Here is a 22,525-nt window from a genome sequence, read left to right as displayed (position 1 = left end):
CTCTTCTGCATCAGCCACATAACATGGAAATTAATAACATTCTAACATCTCTAAACATTACTGCATTAGCTTTTCACACAGGTATATGCATTCTATATTAATTAAACACTCGTATGTATATGCACTCTATAATTCGACACTCTTATGTGTTCCTTTAACTAAACTCGTGCAACGTGCTTGTAAATATGGTGCACTTCTACATTTTACTCAAATTGCGCTCTCTCAGATTCTCTCTCATGCCATTATATTAAAAGCTGGTTAAAATCTCTACAGTCTGAATAGTTTTGTATTTTTGGGTATGCAAGATATACCCCCTGAATAATGTCAGCACAAAAAAAAATATTTAATGATCATACCTTAAGAGTGCACCAGCGGCTAGAAACGGGAGCAGTGTAGTCCTGATGCAGACTTTGGTGCTCCCTGAATAGTCCTGTCATTATGATTTAGGCTAAATAGTTAATACTGAGACATTCTCATAACAATGACATACATAGGTTATTGTTTCCAATTTTATCTGAAGAATTAATAGTTAAATACATGAAATCAGCAAGTTAGCAATAATGTATACAGATCATAAGTACAAAGAACTGAGTACAGTTCTGAATTAAATCTAGCATAAATTGGCCTTCCAAAAGTGAAGAGATAAGGGCTCTCTCTAGGTACAGAAACTATCATTCTTTTATAGGACTCTAGACAAAGACGTACCTACATTCTACACAAGTACATGGTTCTCAGGATGTACACCAATTGGAAACAAGCAAGAAGAAAACATTTACTACAGAATACATTTGGAGATTCTCTTAGTACTACATTCGATTTTATTTGTTCTCACAGAAATTTGAGCATGCAATTAATGCGACTAAGTATGACACTTGCCTGAGACTGTTGGGAGGTCCTTAGTTAGGTACAGTGAGGGAAAGTCTCTGGGAACACTCTAGGTTATAACTGAGAAGCTCACAATTCTTCATGTAGACCAGAAACCTCTGCAGCAGTTGTTACGTGATGTAAGATGACGTTGATGCTGATGGAGGACAGTGTAAACACAGTTCGGGTTAGCATCAGCTCAGTACAGAAATGCAATTAATGATATAAGAAAAACAACTCCCACAGTATCAAAACCACCATATCATTGGTACAAAATGTCAAGGACAGAATATTGAAAAATTATTGACAGGTAAGTCTAGATTTTTTTATATCTAACTCTACCTATATGTACCTACGTGGTACATGTATCTTCAAGGTAAACAGATTTGGAGTTAGGAATAGTAAATCTATACTTCCCTATATGTACTTCTTTTGATTATTTGTCTCTTGATAACCTGTCCTCAATATTGTTGTGCAACATATTGTTGTACAACCGGTACGGAAGTATGCTCTTAAATACATTTTTGTCTAGTTTACTTGACATTCCCGGTTATGTTGCAGGTCATACGTCCAGGTACAACAGAAATTAGAAAACCCAGTGAGCACAAGACAAAAGATAGGGGGCATGCAAAGGGAGTTCAGAGAGCCTAGGGTGAGGCAGAAGGCTTACATCTATGCTGCCAGCCTTAAAGCCTACAGTCAGATAGAATACCAGCACAGGGCACAATAAAGGAGAGAAGAGCAGACAGGTAGGTCATAGCATTATATTTATTTGAGTATGTCCTATAGGTGAACAGTGGCAAGGTGGTATGGGCTGGCTTTATATGGAACATCAGAAATAACAACAAATGATAAGAGTGGTCCAAAAGGATAATGTAAAAGGAGATGGGTCCACTTTAATGTAAGCAAAATGGACAAGATGTGTTTTGAGTAGCCAACTGAAATAAAGGGGATTTGACTGAGTTCTTAGGCTTCTTAGGTTACTTACAATCCTGACAATAATTTATTTTGCCCTTGGTGCAATTTTGAATATTATTGTTTCAAAATTTACAATCCTTTTTAGTCGCCGGTGATGGTAAACAGTTTGGCCAGTTAAGGTAATTTCTTTAAATTGATAGTTGTTTTACGTGAGATGGCAGGTTTCAAATTGAAACCCTAGCTTTCATGGATGTCCTTCTTCCTGCACTTTTTAGATTTAACTACCAGGCAGCTTTTAGCTATCTACTCTCAAAGAGCCACGTACAAACCTTACTGCTGGTTGCAAACGAGCTGATTCGCAGAATAGGTTTGTGAAATTACAAGAAGGCTTTCTGGCATGTACAAAGCCCAAATAGTGATTCGGTAACTTGTTACCGAATCTCAATTTGGGATTTGGGATTCAGTATTAGGAAGGGGTGTGAGCTCGAGCTATTTAGGTTTTGCATATTTCTCTTTTGTTCCCAATTGGGATTACTTGTGGTGACTGTATTCATTATACACTTTTAGGTCCCCTGGGCAATTGTATCTGTCTATCTGGAAGAGGTCCTGAGGAAGGTTGCCTAGAGCCGCCGAAACGCGCATCGACCAAGTGCGAAGTCTCATAATCCGCTTTGAGACTTACCGATTGGCAGGATCTTCTGCTAATTGGGTCCAGTTTCCTCCTTTTTTTCAGATGGTGTTGGTTTGAAGGTGGTGAGGTTATGAATGTGTGAGGATATGTATGATGAATTGTTGGTTACCAGGGGAAGAATTATTTTGGTGCATTGTGTTTTTCTGTATATAGACCTGTATTTTATATTAAGTATATGATGTTATGCTTTTTCTTCTCTTTTGCTTTTTTGTAAATGAAATATCAACGTATTTGAACTTGTGAGAATTATGTATTTACTATGAAAGCAGTTATAAATTACAAAATTCAGAAAATTCGTTAAAAAAAATGAATTTCTTTCTGTCTTGAATTAATATGAAATAAGATGGTACTAAAAGAAATAATATAGAAATAATGAATAAAACTTTATATTTTTGTAAAAAAAACAAATAAGTCTTTATTGTATTTGTCACCCTTTTGTAGTTGACTGTAAAACAAAGTTTGAAAAAAGTAAAACATCTGTTTCAATATATTGTGGCCACTGAGGGAAATTTGCTCTTCATATTGTGTTTTCTCATTCCCCTCCTTTTCCCTGGCCTTATTTATCTTTTGAGGGGGTCCCATCAATCTTGCGATTGGATATGACTAGACATGGGTTCTGTGCTCATTCTGCTACAAGTTATACTTCACTGGTGTCGTATAAATGGTCTGAGATTGCTTCCGTTCCCATTCAAAGAGGGCATTTTGGGCCTGGACTGGTTTATTCGAGAAAGACCAAGGCTGATTTGGATATGATTAGTTCTAATATGAGGTGGCATGTGTAGGAAGGTGGCTACCTGACTATGGTTACCCCAGATTTTTTGCCTTGTGTTTAGCTGGTTTTCGACTTAGTTGGCCTGGTTCCCTGCTAATCAGGGCCCCAGGCTATCTGCTCTCTCTGTAAAATGGATTCCATGTACCCTAGGTGCATAACTAGATTGGCTTGGGTCACCTTATCAGCCCCTGTACAGAGCACTGTAGGTGCCCAGGGCATAGGTGCATCCAAGGCCTACCAGGGGCTGCAGCATATCTTTTGCCACCCCTGGCTGGCTATCTAAAATTGACACAACTTGCTGATCACTCAGCTGGGGCAAGGTGGTGTAATCACCCCTTGCTTAGATATAGTATGCCTATATCTAAACCTATCTGGACACATATAAACCTGTGAGCCACTCCTATGGCAGGCCTTAACAATCCTGAAGGCAGAGTGCGTGGTTTAATGTGAGATGGTGCTCTAGCATGAGCTGAGCCTGTCTGCAGCTGTCGGGACCAATTCCCTTAGCTGTTCCGGGATAATGCCAAACCATATACTATTAAGTGCATTATAATCCTCGCGGTTATATGTCAACTTTGGTTTGGCTTTATCAAAACATGTCGTGTAAGGTGTCATACGAATTGGAATACTACCCCCTCACCAGTCCTGGCAATGGGGGTAGCATTCCACCCCTCTAGAGGGGACGACATGTTACTTTTGCTAAAATCGGTTGATATTTAAAATGAGCCTCAGATCCACAAAATGGATGCCTCTGCCACAGACACGGGTTTGGCCTCCTGCTGCTGACCGAAACTCAGCAAATGGTGGCCTGGACAAAGGATTTCCTGTCGCAGGGCGGTGTCAAACCACCCCAGACAGGAGATAGTGGATTGTAGCAGGGAGGTTTCAAAGAAACCAGACACTGCCTGGGGAGCACAAGGCTGCCCCTTACATACTCCGGCCAAACCGGTTCTGGGGCACACCATCCCCAGTCCCAGCGCGGCCTGGATCAAAGGAAAGGGGTGTAACCACCCCCTTCCTGGGTCCCACCCATAGGAGGGGACCTAGCAGGATGTCCAGCCCACTAGATTCGAATAAGAGTGGGAGCAGTGCCAATGCAACTCAGATCATCCTGAAGAAACATAAGAAACGAATTCTGGACCCTTCGACATCCTACTCAACGTAGAAGACTGAGGAATCTCCCTTGTGGTCAAGGAGTGACCACCCTGTACAAACAGGCACCATCCAGCCCTCGACCCTTGCTTTGTTGCAGTTCCCGCCGGAACTCGAGCGACAGAGATCAACGAGATCAAGCTTGCCTGCCTTCTCCCAGCCCGATCCACAGTCCCTGCAGAGCTGAGACCTATGGAGGCGACCGGAAGCGTGGGGCACGCCATCTTGAAAAGGCCACGAGACGCTGACCGTGCGGCCCACGAGTGACCCTCGAAGCTGTACACCGAGGTTTGAGAAGCCCCAACCCTGAGCTACACTTGCACCAAAGCTACCCCCTCCACACTCAACGAGTGCTGCGTGGGGCCCTTCTGCTTGTGTTGGCTCGACGCGTTGGCCCGGTCACTTGCCAGCTGGCTTGTGGCCCCTGTGCCGACGAAAACTTGAAAACGACTTGCTTTTCTGATTGCTCCAGATTTGCACCAGCTCCTGTGAAAAGGAGCCCCCACTCTGACCCTCCTGGTCTGAGTGAGAAGCAATCTGCCGGTTCCGCGTGGATTGCTTTTGCCAAGTGCTGTTTGCTGCAATCTTGAAGCCGACAGTGCTGACGGCGAGAGCCTGTGTGGGACAGATCGTGACCTGCTTCTGGACGTCGCAGATGCCCCAGACCCCACGTGACAGCAGAGAGAAGCCTCTCGACGACCATCTGATTGCGCCCGACTTTGCCTGGTTCCGTCCTGGTTCCACCCTGGTCACTGCTGAGTGACCCAGACTCTGTCCCCTCTGCTTTCAGATTCATCTTGACTTCGATCCACCCTTGGATCACACCGGACACTTCTGCTTCTCATCGCCTGCAGCTTCTCCAGCTCCAAGCACCAAGAACCTGCGTGTCAAAACCCGACGCCACTTCGACCCTGTGCACCAACTTCCTGTGGGTGAGGTAACATTGCAATGCCGGTGTGCCCACACTGGTACACACCTCTAGGGTCTGTGTCTTAAGTTTTGTTCCTCTAGGTTGCATTGGTGCAAGCCGCACTTTACGTGCTGCACCCGAATCCCGCGGGCTTCTCCCGACTTCAGCATTGCTAGTCCTGACTGCTCCCAGCGATTCTCTAGGCCCTAGGCCTAACCACTGTTCGATTGGTATCTCTTATACCATTTTTTTAGTATATGGTTTTAGTGGCCACCCGCCCTCATCCATAATTGTGCAACTTTGTATGTTATACTGTGCTTTTGATTTAACGCTTGTGCCCCTTTGCTCATAAAGAGTACAGGGGATTAATTTAGAAATAAACACATATATTTTTATAATATATACTTGTGTGGTGTCCTTTCATTTGGTATTACAGGATTGTATGTGGTAAAACAGCTCGCTTAACACAACCTCTTAAGTTAAGCCTTTAAGGCTGCTTAGTCCATGCTACCCCTAGGATAGCTTGTCTACAAGGTTGACTTACAACCAGACACCATAAGGGATTGTTTGGACTGATACAAGGTGGTTCCAGAATTGGAAACACCACATATCAGGTCAACTTCTCACACTAAGTAATTGTCAGAACCAGCTCTTACACCAGCACCTGGAGGACTCAGATTTGACCTCTCCCCAAGAATTGGGAAAGAGGACAGATAAATGGGTCAGAACCAGGATTAGGCCTAAGAATCAGGACAGTAACCAGAAGATGGAGTCTGCCAAGCCTCAATATAAGGGTGGGGATAAAATTAAAGAAAAGACTTCCCCAGGGCCCCAAAACTCCAAGAGTGGGGGTGGGTCCCAAGACACTACATCAACTGAGAAGAAACCTTATTGTCATACCTGTAAACAGGTTGGGCATTACAAAACAGACAGCTGTTGTCCCAAGAATGGCAATAAAGAGAATATACCTCCAAAGCCAGCTCCAACACCTCCTGTTACTGTCAGCAGTAATCCCCCAGGAAGTGGGAGCACACCCAGGAATCTGGGTGGGTTTACTTTTGGAGCCCAGGTGGACCCTGGCCTATCCAGGTCCCCATCACCAAATGATCTTGTTTATGAGACTGGCATGGGGTTTGCCAACTTCTCTGATTGCCCAAATACCTTGAGCAAATATAGACAAGAACCCATCGTCAATGGTTTGAAAGTTGAAGCCTTTAGAGACACAGGGGCTAGCATCACCATGGTGGCTTACTGTATAGTCCCCTCTAAGCAACTTTTACCTGGTGCCACATGTAGGAAGGTACCTCCTGACTATGGTTGCCCCCAACTTTTTGCCCTGTGTTTTAGCTGGTTTTGGACATAGTCGACCTGGGGCCCTGCCAATCAGGACCCCAGGCCTACTGCTCTCTCTTTAAAATGGATTCCATGTACCCTAGGTGCATTTCCAATTGGTACTGGGCCACCCTATCAGACCCTGTAACTCAGGGCATGGGTGTACCCAGGGCTGCCAGGGGCTGCAGCATGTATTATGCCACCCCTGGCTGGGCACACATGATGAATGGTGATTGGAGGAAGTTGAGCCCAAAGGTAGAGGAGCCTCACTTCAGTACTCCATCCCAGCATCAGCCTTCTTCTTTCCCAAGACACACCAGAGACAGAGATTCCCTATGGTGGAGACCCTCAGATACCCTTAGGGTGAGGGGTTGCCTAGTGGACCATGACACAGGGGGAAACCAAGCCAGAGCTGGTCCTTCCTTATATGGCCACTTAGGTAATAGAGGCTTACCTGGACATGGATAGCCTTATCTCCTTTCGTTTGGGGGGGGTTGTGTAGGAAGGTACCTCCTGACTATGGTTGCCCCCAACTTTTTGCCCTGTGTTTTAGCTGGTTTTGGACATAGTCGACCTGGGGCCCTGCCAATCAGGACCCCAGGCCTACTGCTCTCTCTTTAAAATGGATTCCATGTACCCTAGGTGCATTTCCAATTGGTACTGGGCCACCCTATCAGACCCTGTAACTCAGGGCATGGGTGTACCCAGGGCTGCCAGGGGCTGCAGCATGTATTATGCCACCCCTGGCTGGCCTCCTAAATTTGACACAACTGGCTGCATGACAGCTGGGGCAAAGTCGTGTAAACACGCTTTGCTGTAGGTGTAGTATACCTATACCTAACCCTAAAATGGACACACAGATTCCTATCAGTCACTCCTATGGCAGGCCTTGACAATCCTGAAGGCAGAGTGCTTGGAATCGTGTGAGATGGTGCTCTGGCATGAGCTGAGCCTGTCTGCAGCTTGCGGAACCAAGTCCTAATAGCTGTTCCATGATATCGCATACCATATACTCTTAAGTGCATTATAATCCTCGCGGTTAAATGCTAACTTTGGTATTGCTTTATCAAAACATGTCGAGTAAGGTGTCATACGAATTGGAATACTAACCCCTCGCCAATTCTGGCGACGGGGTTAGCATTCCACCCTTCTAGAGGGACACGACATGTATGTAACTGTGAACCCCGGTTATTTATTTATTTATTATTACATTTATTAAGCGCGCAGCTACCCGGAGGTTTCCCGGCGCTAAAGCAAACTGAACGGAGAAAGAAAAGGGAGGGACATTAGTTGTTAAAAAGCCATGTTTTTATTCCTTTACGGAATTTCAGAAAGCACGATTCTGTGCGCAAGGGTTGAGGAAGAGAATTCCATAAGGATGGGGCCAGCAGGGCAAACGAGCGGCCACCCATTTTGGCTCTGTTAATGCGTGGAATTTTAAATTTGTTTTGTGACGAGGACCTGAGTGTACGGGGGGGAACATATCGTTGGACCAGAGCAGCAAGATAGCGTGGTGCTCTATCAGTCATGATTTTATGCATGTAGCAGAGTGCTTTGAAGTGCACTCTGCTTTCAATGAGCAACCAATGCAGGTTACGCCTGTGCTGAGTGACCGATGATCTTGCGGGAAGTTGGCAGATCAGACGAACTGCCATATTTTGAACCACTTGATATTTTCTGGTTACCTCTTTGGCAGCACCTAAGAGCAGGATGTTCCCATAGTCCAGGCGAGAGATGACAAGGGCCTGGACCACGGTCCTCAAAGTGTCTGTAGGCAGCATCCAGGTGATCTTCCTCAGCCACCTGATGATAGTAGTACAGGTGGCCGCGACTTTCACAACATGATGTTTGAAAGTGAGTTGGTTATCGAAGATCACACCGAGGTTGCGCGCAGACACTGATGGTATAGGTAGAGGACCCATCTCCGGGGGCCAATGGTGAGGGCCCCAGAGAGAGGAGTCGGGTCCAAACAGCAGCAGCTCTGTTTTGTCCCCGTTGAGCTTTAGTTTGTGCTTCAACATCCAGTCCGATATATGCTTTAATCCAGTTTGTAGAGAGGAGGAAGGGAGGGTTTTGTTAGTGGAAAGTGAGTAGATGACCTGCGTGTCATCAGCGTAAGAGTAAATTGTAAGACCAGCCTGTTCTGCCAGGAACGCAAGAGGCCTTACGTACAGGTTAAAGAAAAGGGGACTAAGGATAGAGCCCTGGGGAACACCGTGAGGAGAAGGAAGGGTGGAAGATACAGAGGTAGAAGAAAAAACCTGAAACGTGCGATCAGACAAAAAGTTAGCAATCCAGGCCAGGGCGGTGCCCCCAACACCAACTGTCTCCAAGGTGGATAGTAAGATGGAATGGGAGACGGTGTCAAAGGCGGCACTCAAATCAAGTAAGATGAGTGCCACCGTCTCACCATTATCCACTTGGCGCCTGATGGTTTCTGACACGCCAAGGAGAGTGGTTTCCGTGGAGAAACCAGCCCTGAAACCGGACTGGGATCCATGGAGAAAATTGGAGGACTCAACAAAAGAACTAAGTAAAGAATTGACATGTTTCTCCAAAATCTTGGAGAAACAGGAAAGTAAAGAAATAGGGCGGAAGTTGGAAGGATTGTTCGGGTCAGCATTGGCCTTCTTTAATAGTGGTACCACCATTGCGTGCTTCCATTCATTCGGAACAGTCGCTTCTACCAATGAGGCGTTGAGGACATCCAAAATAATGTGGAGAGGAGCCGGGTCAAGGGAACCTAGAACTTGAGGGGGGAGGGGGTCAAGGGGAGAACCAGATTTGATGTCCTGAAGGTATTTTTTAAAAAGCACCAGGGAGATAGGATCCCAGGACAGCAATGGGGGAGTGGTAGGCGAAGAACAGGGAGGAGTAACCAGGGGCACGTCATGGGTAGGAGTAGCAGAAGTGGAATTAAAAATGGCATAAATTTTGTCTATCTTTTCCCGGAAAAAATTAGCTAGAGCATTGCACTGTGCAGTGTCTAAGCATGGGTCTTTCGGAACTGCAGAAGCACCAGAAAGCTCTTTAACAATTTTAAACAGGGCCTTAGGCCTGTTTTGAGCCGTGAGTATGGTGCTATTGGCAAAATTGGCTCTAGCAGAGTCACATGCCGCATGGTAGGTTTTAAGAGCGGATCTATAATTAGCTTTGTGCTCAGGATCATACTTTGCACGCCAGATACGTTCAAGTTTCTTACAATGGGATTTTTCCAGGCGTAAAGAGTCATTGAACCAGGGCGCCGGGGGGTGGTGAATTTGAGTTTTATTTTTTTGAGTAGGTAAGCAGGAATCCAGGGCTGTAGTTAACCATGATGTAATTATGGGTAGCTCTTTAATCGTAATATTAGAGCCCGACGGAATAGAGTTGGCCAGAGAGGAGTTAAATCTGTCAAGGTCTAGACGTTTCCAGTTTCTACTAGTTTTGTGGGTAAGGTCTGGCCTAGGAATGTCAGCTATGCATATTTTAACAGAAAACTTAATTAAAAAATGGTCTGACCAAAGAACAGGGGTAGAGGATTGATAGGAAATGGTCGACAGATTGGAAATAATAGGGTCTAAAAGGTTACCGGCCTTATGGGTAGGGTCGGAATTGTAGAGATGCAGGTCAAGAGCTTCGAGATCTTGTAAGAGACGTTGAGCAATAGCACACGAGGCAGAATTAAAATGAATATTTAAATCTCCGACAATGGTAAAATTAGTGGATTGTGCTAATAAAGGGGCAATGAGTTCGGGAAGTGCAGTAGCCCAACCGCTCACTGATCCAGGTGGACGGTAAATCAAGATGCCTGTTAAGGTAAATTGGGGGGAAAGAGTTAATTTAAACAGGCCCGCCTCACAGTCAGGGAAGTCGAGATTTTCCCATTTACAGGAGAACTCTCTTTTGTAAATAACAGCAATTCCTCCACCGTCTTTAAGCGCTCGGTTTCTCCCAACATAGGTATAATCATTGGGGAGGGCCATGGTGATATCTGGGCCCGAGCTATCATTAAGCCATGTTTCGGTCACAAATAGAGCAGCAGGGCGATCTGACTCCAACAGATCGAAGATATCTCTTCTATGTTTGGAGAGCGATCTACTATTAATGCTCATGAAGGTTAGTTAAAGTTAACTGAAGCCTCAGCTCCACAAAATGGATGCTGCCACCACAGACACGAGTCTGACCCCCTGCAGCTGGGAGTCCTTCCAGCGAGGGGAGCCTGGACAAAGGGTTTCCTGTCAGGGGCGGTGCTAGCACCGTCCCAGACATGGTTTTGTGTATCCTGGGTAGGCAGGGCTTTACAGGAAGGTGACTGCTGAGTGGCACCCCGGTGCTCACTACGCATAGGCCGGTCTGAACCAGTTCCAGGGGCACACCAGCCCCTGGCCTGGGGAAGTCCGGCATGGCAGAGGGGTGTAACCACCCCCCACCTAGTCCCACCCATAGGCAGGACCTAGTCACCGGGTCAGCCCCCTTTTTTAGTATAAAGATGGGAGCGGGCCCCCTGTTCAAATTAGATCATCTTTGGAATCAAGATACGACTTTCTGCGAAAGGACTTCACGATTTCTTCATCAAGATTCTCCCTTGTGACTAAGGAGTAGTCACCCTGCATCCGCAGGCACCATCCTAAAGAACACTGTGGTCTGCTGCAAGTCCTTCATCACGAATCCGACGACCCAGCTCGACGAGACCCGGCTTCCCTGGCACCTCTGACCTCTACTCACCTCTACAGCTAAGCTGAGAATCGTGAGTGCGACGAGACCTCGAGGGACCGACGATCGCCAAGACTGCACGACATCTTTACTGCAAGCCCACCGTGTCCTCCACGGGTGAGTGCTTTGGGGTCCGAGAAGCCCCAACCCTGCGCAGCTCCAGCACCCAAGATCAGCCTCCCTGCATCTCCACGATCGGCGTGGGGCCCTTCTGCTGTTTGCTGTGCACCGCGTTGTTTGGCTACTAGCCGGCTGGCTTGTGGCCTTCTGAACGACGCCCGACGACATCACTGCTGCTGGTCTGGTTGCTCCAGACTGGCCCTTGCTTCCTTCTTGAAGAGAGGCACCCCGGACCCTCCTGGTCCACTCCAGACGCCATTTTAGGTCCACCGCGTGGGCTTGAATTTGCCAAGGCTTTGTTGCCCAATCCTGGGTCCAGCGACGCCGACAGCTTCTATCTTCGTGGGACAGCTCGATCCTCCTTCCTGGTCGCTGACAACGCCTCCTGGTCCGTGAGATCTCCGAGCCCAGCGTCACCCACACGCCTTGTCGAGGTGGCTACCATCCGGTGCCCTCCTGGTGCCCACTGACTACTGGCTAGTAGTCTCGAACTTGGTCCCCTCTGCTTTCAGGTGTCATCTTCCATCGATCCAGGCTTGGATCCACCGAACTTTCTTCACTGGTCGCCTGCCAGCAACTTCTTTCTTCCAGGCTCCTGGTCCGTCAACGAGGATTCCCGACGTCTTTTGAGTCCTATGCAGCTGCAGCCCCTGGGCTAGGTAACTTCGGCATTTCGGTGCCCCAGCATAGACTCACTATCCAAGGGTCAGAATCTACTTTCGTTTTCTCCCTACCAGGTCGGGTTCGCCCGAGAACACTAACTTTGCAATTTCTAGCTACCATAGACTTTGTCCCGCATCTCGCGTGAGAGTGCACACACTGCACCCGAATCCCCTGGGTCTCCTAGAAGTAATCTAACGATTCTATAGTCAAGTCCTAGCGATTCCAAAGCCTATTAGTACTGTACTTACCTGCTAGTAATTTCGCATTCCACTTTTCAAGTATATGGTTTTCCGTGCCCCTCGGGCATTTGTATATACTGTGCTAACTTAAGTATTTTTGTACGAGTTTTGGTTTGTGCTTAGTACCCTGTCCTCATAAAGAGTACAGGGCTGTTGTGATTCGTAATAAATAACTGTTTATTTTCATAACACTTGTGTGGTGTCCTTTCACTTGGTGTTCAAGGGGTATATGTGGTATAACAGCTGGCTTAACACGCCCTGTCGAGTCTTTAGCCTTAGACTGCTCGTATCCACGCTACTAGGATAGCTGGTCTATAAGGTTGACTTACAACCAATCTTCAATAAGGGTTGCTGGACTGATACATAGTGTTCACTAGAATAGTGACCACTGCATATCAGGCCACCTTCTCACACCACATACCAGGTAACAAACATTGATGGAATCCAAACAAATCATCCCATGGCAGTAGTAAGTCTCAGGCGTCACTGGCCCAAAGAGAGTGGCAGGGTCACCAAACTTGCCTGTAGACTGTCTACTGGGTAATGATTTAGAAATCTCAGCCTGGGCTGAGGTTGAACAGGAAATACATTCTAGAATGGTAAACTCCAACGGAAAGGTTAGTGGGGCTGTACTGACTATAGCCCCAACCCAAGATGTCCTTCCTGAAAAGGTTGGTAGGGCTGAGCAACTCTCTGCCCCATCTTTAACAGAAGCTCTTCCAAAACAGAATAGCAAAGCTGTTATGATAACAGCAGAAACCCAAACTAAGTCTCCTCCTGAAAAGGTTGGTGGGGCTGTGATGGCCACAGCCTAAACTCAAACAGATACGGTTGTTGTGAAGCCTGAAATGATGGATCACTCCACCCAAACTGAGAGCATGGAGGAGGAAGAGAAATCTTCCCCTCACCAGACATTAGGACAGGATCAGCCTCCTCAGGGAACTGATCTTATCCCTGATGAAGGAACTGCTCCAGAGGTTGTTAGGCCTGGCCTGACAGAGCCTCTGATGGCAGTGGACCCTTCTCAGGTGGGACCCAGTCTGGAGCAGGTAACTTGCCCCTCTCTACCTTGCCTTAGTCAGCCCAGGGCTTTAGAGGACAAGATGGACAGTGAGACCCAGAGGGCCCCCTGTCAAATAAAGCCCCCCCATCAACAGATTAGGGGCACCAAAACTAGTAGCCCTAGTGAGGTGAAAACTTTAAAAACTCCTGAGGGAGCCCCCTTAAAAGTAGTTAGGGACCTCCCACATATGGATTCTGTTGGGCACAGCCAAACCTGGGACCCAAAGGGCCCAAACCTGAACTGTCCCTCCAGCAAGCCAAACAGAGGGACCCAGCCTCCAGCTTTAGGTAGCCAGAGCCTGACCCTGAGAGCACAGTGCAACTCAGTTGAAGAGAGAAGGGCACACATGGTGGAAGATAATTGGAGGACGCTGAGTCCTAAATTAGTGGAGCCTCACTTCAAAACTCCATATCCAAACCAGCCTTCTAACTTGCAAAGACAAACCCAAGGTAGTGATTCCCTATAGTGGAGACCCTCTGATACCCCAAGGGTGAGGGACTGCTTAGTGGACCATGAGACAGGGGGTACCCATGCTAGTGCAGGTACTTCCTTATATTGCAAACAAAACAGGTGATGGACCGAATGTGGATCAATGTCACACATTCACCCCAGTCCAAGGGTCTGGGCCCAAATCCAGTCCGTTCTGGGAAGGACATGGCTTTTGTAGTTCGGACTGGACTGTTCCCATGGGGCACAGGGTCAGAGCTGATTTGCATATCGCCATTGTCTAACCCAGGGTGGTGTGGAGTGCAAAAAAACGACGGATTTGGGCCCAGATCTTTGGACTGGGGTGAATGTGTGACATTGATCCACATTCTGTCCATCACCTGTTTTGTTTGCAAATTCCGCCCTAAGTGCGCTGGGGATGCTCAGACGTGGGTCCAAGGCACTCCACACCACTGGAGTCAAGCTAGCCGGGCTGATGAGAGGTGTTACCTTGAAACCGGTCCGGTCCTCGGATGCTTGATTCCGTTCTGGGAAGGACATGGCTTTCGTAGTTCGGACTGGACTGTTCCCATGGGGCACAGGGTCAGAGCTGATTTGCATATCGCCATTGTCTAACCCAGGGTGGTGTGGAGTGCAAAAAAACGATGGATTTGGGCCCAAATCTTTGGACTGGGGTGAATGTGTGACATTGATCCACATTCTGTCCATCACCTGTTTTGTTTGCAAATTCCGCCCTAAGTGCGCTGGGGATGCTCAGACGTGGGTCCTAGGCACTCCACACCACTGGAGTCAAGCTAGCCGGGCTGATGAGAGGTGTTACCTCGAAACCGGTCCGGTCCTCGGATGCTTGATTCCGTTCTGGGAAGGACATGGCTTTTGTAGTTCGGACTGGACTGTTCTCATGGGGCACAGGGTCAGAGCTGATTTGCATATCGCCATTGTCTAACCCAGGGTGGTGTGGAGTGCAATAAAACGATGGATTTGGGCCCAGATCTTTGGACTGGGGTGAATGTGTGACATTGATCCACATTCTGTCCATCACCTGTTTTGTTTGGTACTTCCTTATATGGCCACTCAGGCAATATAGGCTTACCTGGCCAAGGATAGCCTTATCTCCTTTCGTTTGGGGGGGGGGGGGGGTTGTGTAGGAAGGTGGCTACCTGACTATGGTTACCCCAGATTTTTTGCCTTGTGTTTAGCTGGTTTTCGACTTAGTTGGCCTGGTTCCCTGCTAATCAGGGCCCCAGGCTATCTGCTCTCTCTGTAAAATGGATTCCATGTACCCTAGGTGCATAACTAGATTGGCTTGGGTCACCTTATCAGCCCCTGTACAGAGCACTGTAGGTGCCCAGGGCATAGGTGCATCCAAGGCCTACCAGGGGCTGCAGCATATCTTTTGCCACCCCTGGCTGGCTATCTAAAATTGACACAACTGGCTGATCACTCAGCTGTGGCAAGGTGGTGTAATCACCCCTTGCTTAGATATAGTATGCCTATATCTAAACCTATCTGGACACATATAAACCTGTGAGCCACTCCTATGGCAGGCCTTAACAATCCTGAAGGCAGAGTGCGTGGTTTAATGTGAGATGGTGCTCTAGCATGAGCTGAGCCTGTCTGCAGCTGTCGGGACCAATTCCCTTAGCTGTTCCGGGATAATGCCAAACCATATACTATTAAGTGCATTATAATCCTTGCGGTTATATGTCAACTTTGGTTTGGCTTTATCAAAAACATGTCGTGTAAGGTGTCATACGAATTGGAATACTACCCCCTCGCCAGTCCTGGCGACGGGGGTAGCATTCCACCCCTCTAGAGGGGACGACATGTTACTTTTGCTAAAACGCGGTTGATATTTAAAATGAGCCTCAGATCCACAAAATGGATGCCTCTGCCACAGACACGGGTCTGGCCTCCTTCTGCTGACCGAAACTCAGCAAATGGAGGCCTGGACAAAGGATTTCCTGTCGCAGGGCGGTGTCAAACCTCCCCAGACAGGAGATAGTGGATTGTAGCAGGGAGGTTTCAAAGAAACCAGACACTGCCTGGGGAGCACAAGGCTGCCCCTTGCATAATCCGGCCAAACCGGTTCTGGGGCACACCAGCCCCAGTCCCAGCGCGGCCTGGATCAAAGGAAAGGGGTGTAACCACCCCCTTCCTGGGTCCCACCCATAGGAGGGGACCTAGCAGGATGTCCAGCCCACTAGATTCGAATAAGAGTGGGAGCAGTGCCAATGCAACTCAGATCATCCTGAAGAAACATAAGAAATGAATTCTGGACCCTTCGACATTCTACTCAACGTAGAAGACTGAAGAATCTCCCTTGTGGTCAAGGAGTGACCACCCTGTGCAAACAGGCACCATCCAGCCCTCGACCGTTGCTTTCTTGCAGTTCCCGCCAGAACTCGAGCGACAGAGATTGACGAGATCAAGCTTCCCTGCTTTCTCCCAGCCCGATCCATAGTCCCTGCAGAGCTGAGACCCGTGGATGCGACCGGAAGCGTGGGGCACGCCATCTTGAAAAGGCCATGAGACGCTGACCGTGCAGCCCACGAGTGACCCTCGAAGCTGTACACCGGGGTTTGAGAAGCCCCAACCCTGAGCTACACTTGCACCAAAGCTACTCCCTCCACACTCGACGAGTGCTGCGTGGGGCCCTTCTGCTTGTGTTGGCTCGACGCGTTGGCCCGGTCACTTGCCAGCTGGCTTGTGGCCCCTGTGCCGACGAAAACTTGAAAACGACTTGCTTTTCTGGTTGCTCCAGATCTGCACCAGCTCCTGTGAAAAGGAGCCCCCACTCTGACCCTCCTGGTCTGAGTGAGAAGCAATCTCCCGGTTCCACGTGGATTGCTTTTGCCAAGTGCTGTTTGCTGCAATCTTGAAGCCGACGGTGCTGACGGCGAGAGCCTGCGTGGGACAGATCGTGACCTGCTCCTGGACGTCGCAGATGCCCCAGAGCCTACGTGACAGCGGAGAGAAGCCTCTCGACGACCATCTGATTGCGCCCGACATTGCCTGGTTCCGTCCTGGTTCCACCCTGGTCACTGCTGAGTGACCCAGACTCTGTCCCCTCTGCTTTCAGATTCATCTCGACTTCGATCCACCCTTGGATCACACCGGACACTTCTGCTTCCCATCGCCTGCAGCTTCTCCAGCTCCAAGCACCAAGAACCTGCGTGTCAAAACCCGACGCCACTTCGACCCTGTACACCCACTTCCTGTGGGCGAGGTAACATTGCAACGCCGGTGTGCCCACACTGGTACACACCTCTGGGGTCTGTGTCTTAAGTTTTGTTCCTCTAGGTTCAGCGGAAGTATCTTCAAACTAACTTTGTGTAACTTTTACGCACCATTGACATTGCATTGGTGCAAGCCGCACTTTACGTGCTTCACCCGAATCCCGCGGGCTTCTCCCGACTTCAGCATTGCTAGTCCTGACTACTCCCAGCGATTCTCTAGGCCCTAGGCCTAACCACTGTTCGATTGGTATCTCTTATACCATTTTTTTAGTATATGGTTTGAGTGGCCACCCGCCCTCATCCATAATTGTGCAACTTTGTATGTTATACTGTGCTTTTGATTTAACGCTTGTGCCCCTTTGCTCATAAAGAGTACTGGGGATTAATTTAGAAATAAACACATATATTTTTATAATATATACTTGTGTGGTGTCCTTTCATTTGGTATTACAGGATTGTATGTGGTAAAACTGCTCGCTTAACACGACCTCTTAAGTTAAGCCTTTAAGGCTGCTTAGTCCATGCTACCCCTAGGATAGCTTGTCTACAAGGTTGACTTACAACCAGACCCCATAAGGGATTGTTTGGACTGATACAAGGTGGTTCCAGAATTGGAAACACCACATATCAGGCCAACTTCTCACAGCATGTCTGTCAAAAATAATTACCAGTAGCTGAAATAAATTCACGCATGCGACTCATCTCCTATTTGGTGTCTTCATCACTATGACATTGCTATGGGCAGCTGAAATTAATGTCGGAGAATAGCCAAACCTAAGAGTAAACACAAACTACAAAATAATTTAAGAAAAACTGCAAAATTAATTTTTACAAGTGAGAAAGGATGAAAACAAATCCTGTTAAAAACCAAAGTAAGGGATACATTAGAATATTCTCATTGGCTTAGGTTAGAAATTAAAATGTGTCCATTTAATATATTTCTATTTTGTCTCATTTGTGCATGTCTGATGGAACTCTTTATGGTTGTTGCAGGTGCTGCACTGTTGTATCCTGAAGATGTCCCTTCAAATGATATCCGTCACCAACAACTCTTCATTGATCCAACCAGGGTTTTCTCTGTTAAGAATTAAGGAGCAAGTTTTCCTTTTTGGACAGAAAGGATGGCCGAAACGCTCCTGCCCAACTGGAGTTTTTCTTCTCAATATAAAAAACAATGAGCTCAAACTTAGACCCACCACCTTTTCTAATGACTCATGCTACCTCCCACCACTGCGGTATCCAGCCGTTTGCAACCTATCAGGGGACTCGGAGGGGGAGAACAGCCAGTATCTCATCCATGGTGGTAAGACACCCAACAATGAACTCTCCAACAAGATGTATGTCATGTCTGCCATCGATCGCACAAACAAGAAGACCACATTCTGCTGCACTGAGAAAGAGCTTGAAGGTGACATTCCTGTGGGAAGATATGGCCATTCCATTAATGTGGTTCATAGCAGGGGTAAAACAATGTGTGTGATATTTGGAGGAAGATCTTATATGCCCCAGGGACAGAGGAACTCAGAGAACTGGAACAGCGTTGAGGACTGTCAGCCCCATGTCTTTTTGGTTGACCTTGAGTTTGGCTGTTCCAACTCGTATGCCCTACCACAGCTTCAAAATGGATTTTCCTTCCATGTTTCCTTGGCCAGAAACAATACAGTTTATATTTTAGGTGGCCATTGCCTCAAAAGCAATAGTCGCCCACCAACATTGTACAAACTAAAAATTGATTTGCCTCTTGGTAGCCCATCCATAAGCTGCACACTGCTTCCCGGTGGGTTGTCATTGTCAAGTGCCATTGTCACTCAGATCGGCAGCAAAGACTTTGTTATCGTTGGTGGTTATGAATCCGACACCCTTAAAAGGATGGTGTGCCACACCATCACCTTAGAAGATGACAGCATTGAGATCTCCAGGAAAGATAGCCCAGACTGGACCGCAGAGATCAAGCATGGCAAGATCTGGTTTGGCAGCAACATGGGCAACGGGGCTGTGCTTTTCGGCTTACCTGGAGACAACAAGCAGCAGACACCCGACTCCAACTTTTTCTATATCTTGAACTTTGGGGAAGAGAAAGTCACAGAGGCTTGCAATGTGGCGTGCACCGAGGATCAAGAGGACTCCATGCCTCTGGAAGACTCAGAAGAGTTTTATATCACAGCCGATACCAGTCTTTATGATGACGATGACGCTTATAATTCAGACGATGAGGAAGATGAGTCAGAAACTGGCTACTGGATCACCTGCAGCATCGGCTGCGACATTGACATCAACACCTGGGTGCCATACTACTCCACCGAACTCAACAAACCAGCTATGATCTTCTGCTCCAACGGAGAGGGTCACTGGGTCCATGCCCAATGCATGGACTTGTCGGAGAGCATGCTGCTGAACCTGTCAAAAGAAAAATCCAAATACTTCTGCAACGATCACAGCAGGGTGGCAATGGGCATGCAGACACCCAAAAAGGTGCCTCCAGTAAAAACAACTCCCATGAAGGCTCTTCACCGAAAGGCACCCAGCAAGGTGCGAACTCCCATCAAGAAATCTTTTCTCAGAAAGTTGTTTCAATAGAAGTATTATATTTCTGTTTTTTAAGTGTGTTGCATAAACGTAGGAAGCAGATCTAGAACTTATTTGCACATAGTAGCCCAGAACTTATTGCAAAATGGGCATCACAAGCGATTTTGCATTGGTGGTGTGACTCTAGATGGAACAAGAGGTTGGCGAGATAAGATTTACAATGGGAGTAATCAGGGAGAACCTGCTTTCTAATGACAGGGGCTCAAAACAGTAGGCTACACCAGAAGAAAAGTGTTTTAACAAAAGAATAAGAAGATGCGAATAAAGAAACTTGTTTAGAAAAACTTGGAAGGAGTCTGTGCATTGCATCATTGAGTTAATTTGTACTTTATGTGATGAATGGTGTTTGCCGATCGTTCTTTTGTAAATTTTATAATGGAGCCGGGCTCCTGTAGAGAGGATTAGGGCGCTGATCTTCTCGATCTGTGCACCATCCCTATATTGATCAACTGAATTCACTAAAGGTGGCAGGTGTGAATCTTTTTGCCTCAGTCTCATATTTGTAAATCACAGAAGGATAAATTAATGCCTTCATCAAAAATGTCCTCCATACCAGTTTGCCAGTTTTTGGAGTGGGGATACCAGAAAACAGTATCCCTAAAAACTGTTGAGTATGAGTTTTCCCCCAGATGGAAGAATAATTCCACAGACCGAGAGATGCGAGGACTATCGGTTTTAGAGAGAAAAGCTGTGAAGTTGTCCGCTTGCTCTTAGCATTTGATAAGGCCACCTGGATGACTGGAGTCAGGAGTGAGATCGGGTAGTCTCAGGACAGGCTTGAGCCTGTTCAGGCAGGTGGGAGAAGCATTGTTTACTCCTCCTCAAAGCTCTGTAACAGAGTCTGTTGTCGCCAGATCAGACACTGTAAAGTCAGGATTTGTAGACCAGGTAATTCTGAGCCCAGAGGTATCACTACAGGTGAAATTTGGCCACACATAATCAGGGCCAAACACAGAGAAAATCACAGAAAGGCCAGAGTTAAGTTAGGATCTGCTCTGTGTGTCACTAGTTTAAGCATCCAGGAGCCCTGATGCATAAGTAAAGAAGAAGAGACACTCCACCTTACCTTAGTAACTCTGACATGCTTCATCACATGGTACCCTACATCCTACCCTGTAGAGCACTCTCTTGCTTTGCAGCTAGGAATGAGCCATACAGATGTGCAGCCACACTAGTCTCATGGAGAAAGAACTCAACTGCAAAACACTCATGGCTGCCAACCAAGACCTTTACTGTATGGCCCAGAGGGGCTATTGTATACGAGGTATGATATGGTCAATCAGCTCAGTAATCGCGAGTGCGGGCGACATATTGGAATGGCGATGGGCTCTTACAAGACTCGATTAAACTGCCAACCCCTCATAGCCATAACGAAATACTGGCATAAAATGCCCCCACCCCTCCACGAAGCTGAGAAGAAGAGCCAAACATGGAAGAAGTCTCCCAGGAACTTGTAAACGTTCATTCCTTCCACAGACAAGCACAGATAAGCAAACACAGCAGGTGACTGAGGCCTACATGTAGACTGTGAATGACCTGGTGTGGGTCACTTGAGGATGCCATCTGGAAGGGACACACAAGCCTGGTTGCCCTGCTATCACAGAAGTCCTGAAAAACAGCAGATCCAGCAAACGAGCAGAGATTTCCAGTAAGGGTGGATGCAGCAGCTGTCGACTCAGCACTTCCGGCACAGCACCAGCTGCAAACTGGCACTACTGCCTCACAAACAGGAAGTTCCAAGGAGTAGCAGCACATGCATGAAAACCCCCTCTTGGTGGCAGAAGTGTCTCTTTCAGCAGCCAAGAACAGCAGCTTCTGCCCTGACAACAGTGCAGGCAGCAGCCTGTGCAATCAAACTTAAACAGGCTGTCCAGGTGTCAATCCACCTATGTAATGAAGTGGTCACATAATTACACTCACAACACAGCCATCTTATTTCAGGTGATTTCCCTAAAAACTCGATAATGTTCACTGGGTGGCCCGTCTTGAACAGTGGCAGTCTAGGTTTTATGTTTATGGCTGAATGGTCTGACAAGCAGAGGGACGGCCTGCCAATGGCAGTCGCAGCAGGTACCCTGTAGTGGCTGGCCAGGGCATGCTTGCTTCCTGCAAGTACCAGACCATCTTGTGGAGAGAAGACAATTTAGGAAGGAGCTGTGGCTTATTAAATGCATGCCTAAAACTAAGCCTCACCACTAACACCCTTCTGGAAAATCAAGCTCCAACTAATTACAGAAGTGCTAGCCAAAACCTTAAGCAACCAGGTGTTTTAGAGACTTCACTAACAACAAACACTAAATCAGCAGGCAAGAAAGAAAATTGAAGAAAAACAGAACCTCCAGCGACCCATCACTGCAGATGAAACTCATCACAGCAACCAAAGTCAAATACTGAACCTGCCAAACATTCTTTGAGAATAGCACTGCATTAACCCATTGCCAGCAAAATCTTTTTCAGTAAATAAAATAATGAAGATCCCACAACAAAAATCCTGCTTCTCTCAGAGTCACCCATTATTTTAACATTCTGTAGTGTTCTTCCATCAAAGGCCTCACTCTTTTGCAGATGTCACCTACATATCCACTCCCTCGATGGAGATAATGTCTTACACTCTTTTTTCATCAAAGCTTTCTCTGTAGAAACTCTCTCACTCCTACCTCATTCAAGGTATCTTTATAGAGGCTTTCAAGAAAGACGAGTTATCCTCACTCCTGAAGAAACATATACCAGACTTGGTTGAGCCATCTAAATGCCGGCCCATTACTCACCGATACTTCATAGGCAAGATGCTTTTAAAAAGTAGTCCATGCTCAACTCTAAGATGACATCTACCA

The 22,525-nt window shown here is 47.2% G+C and overlaps 1 protein-coding gene across 1 annotated transcript in view; it reads left to right on the top strand.

Annotated features, from left to right (window-relative positions):
* RAG2 (recombination activating 2) overlaps window positions 1-19,964 on the top strand; it is a 111,737-nt gene extending 91,773 nt beyond the window's left edge. Inside the window, exon 2 of the mRNA XM_086959604.1 lies at window positions 18,099-19,964. Within this exon, the coding sequence (XP_086815730.1) occupies window positions 18,123-19,682 (1,560 nt within the window). The 5' untranslated portion in view covers window positions 18,099-18,122 and the 3' untranslated portion in view covers window positions 19,683-19,964. The remainder of the gene's footprint in view (window positions 1-18,098) is intronic.
* Window positions 19,965-22,525: the final 2,561 nt, after the last annotated feature.

This window comes from Lissotriton vulgaris, chromosome 2_2 (assembly GCF_964263255.1).
Source record: "Lissotriton vulgaris chromosome 2_2, aLisVul1.2, whole genome shotgun sequence".
NCBI lineage: Eukaryota > Metazoa > Chordata > Amphibia > Caudata > Salamandridae > Lissotriton > Lissotriton vulgaris.
Note: the sequence above shows the minus strand (reverse complement) of the source record. Positions and strands in the feature narration are given on the sequence as shown.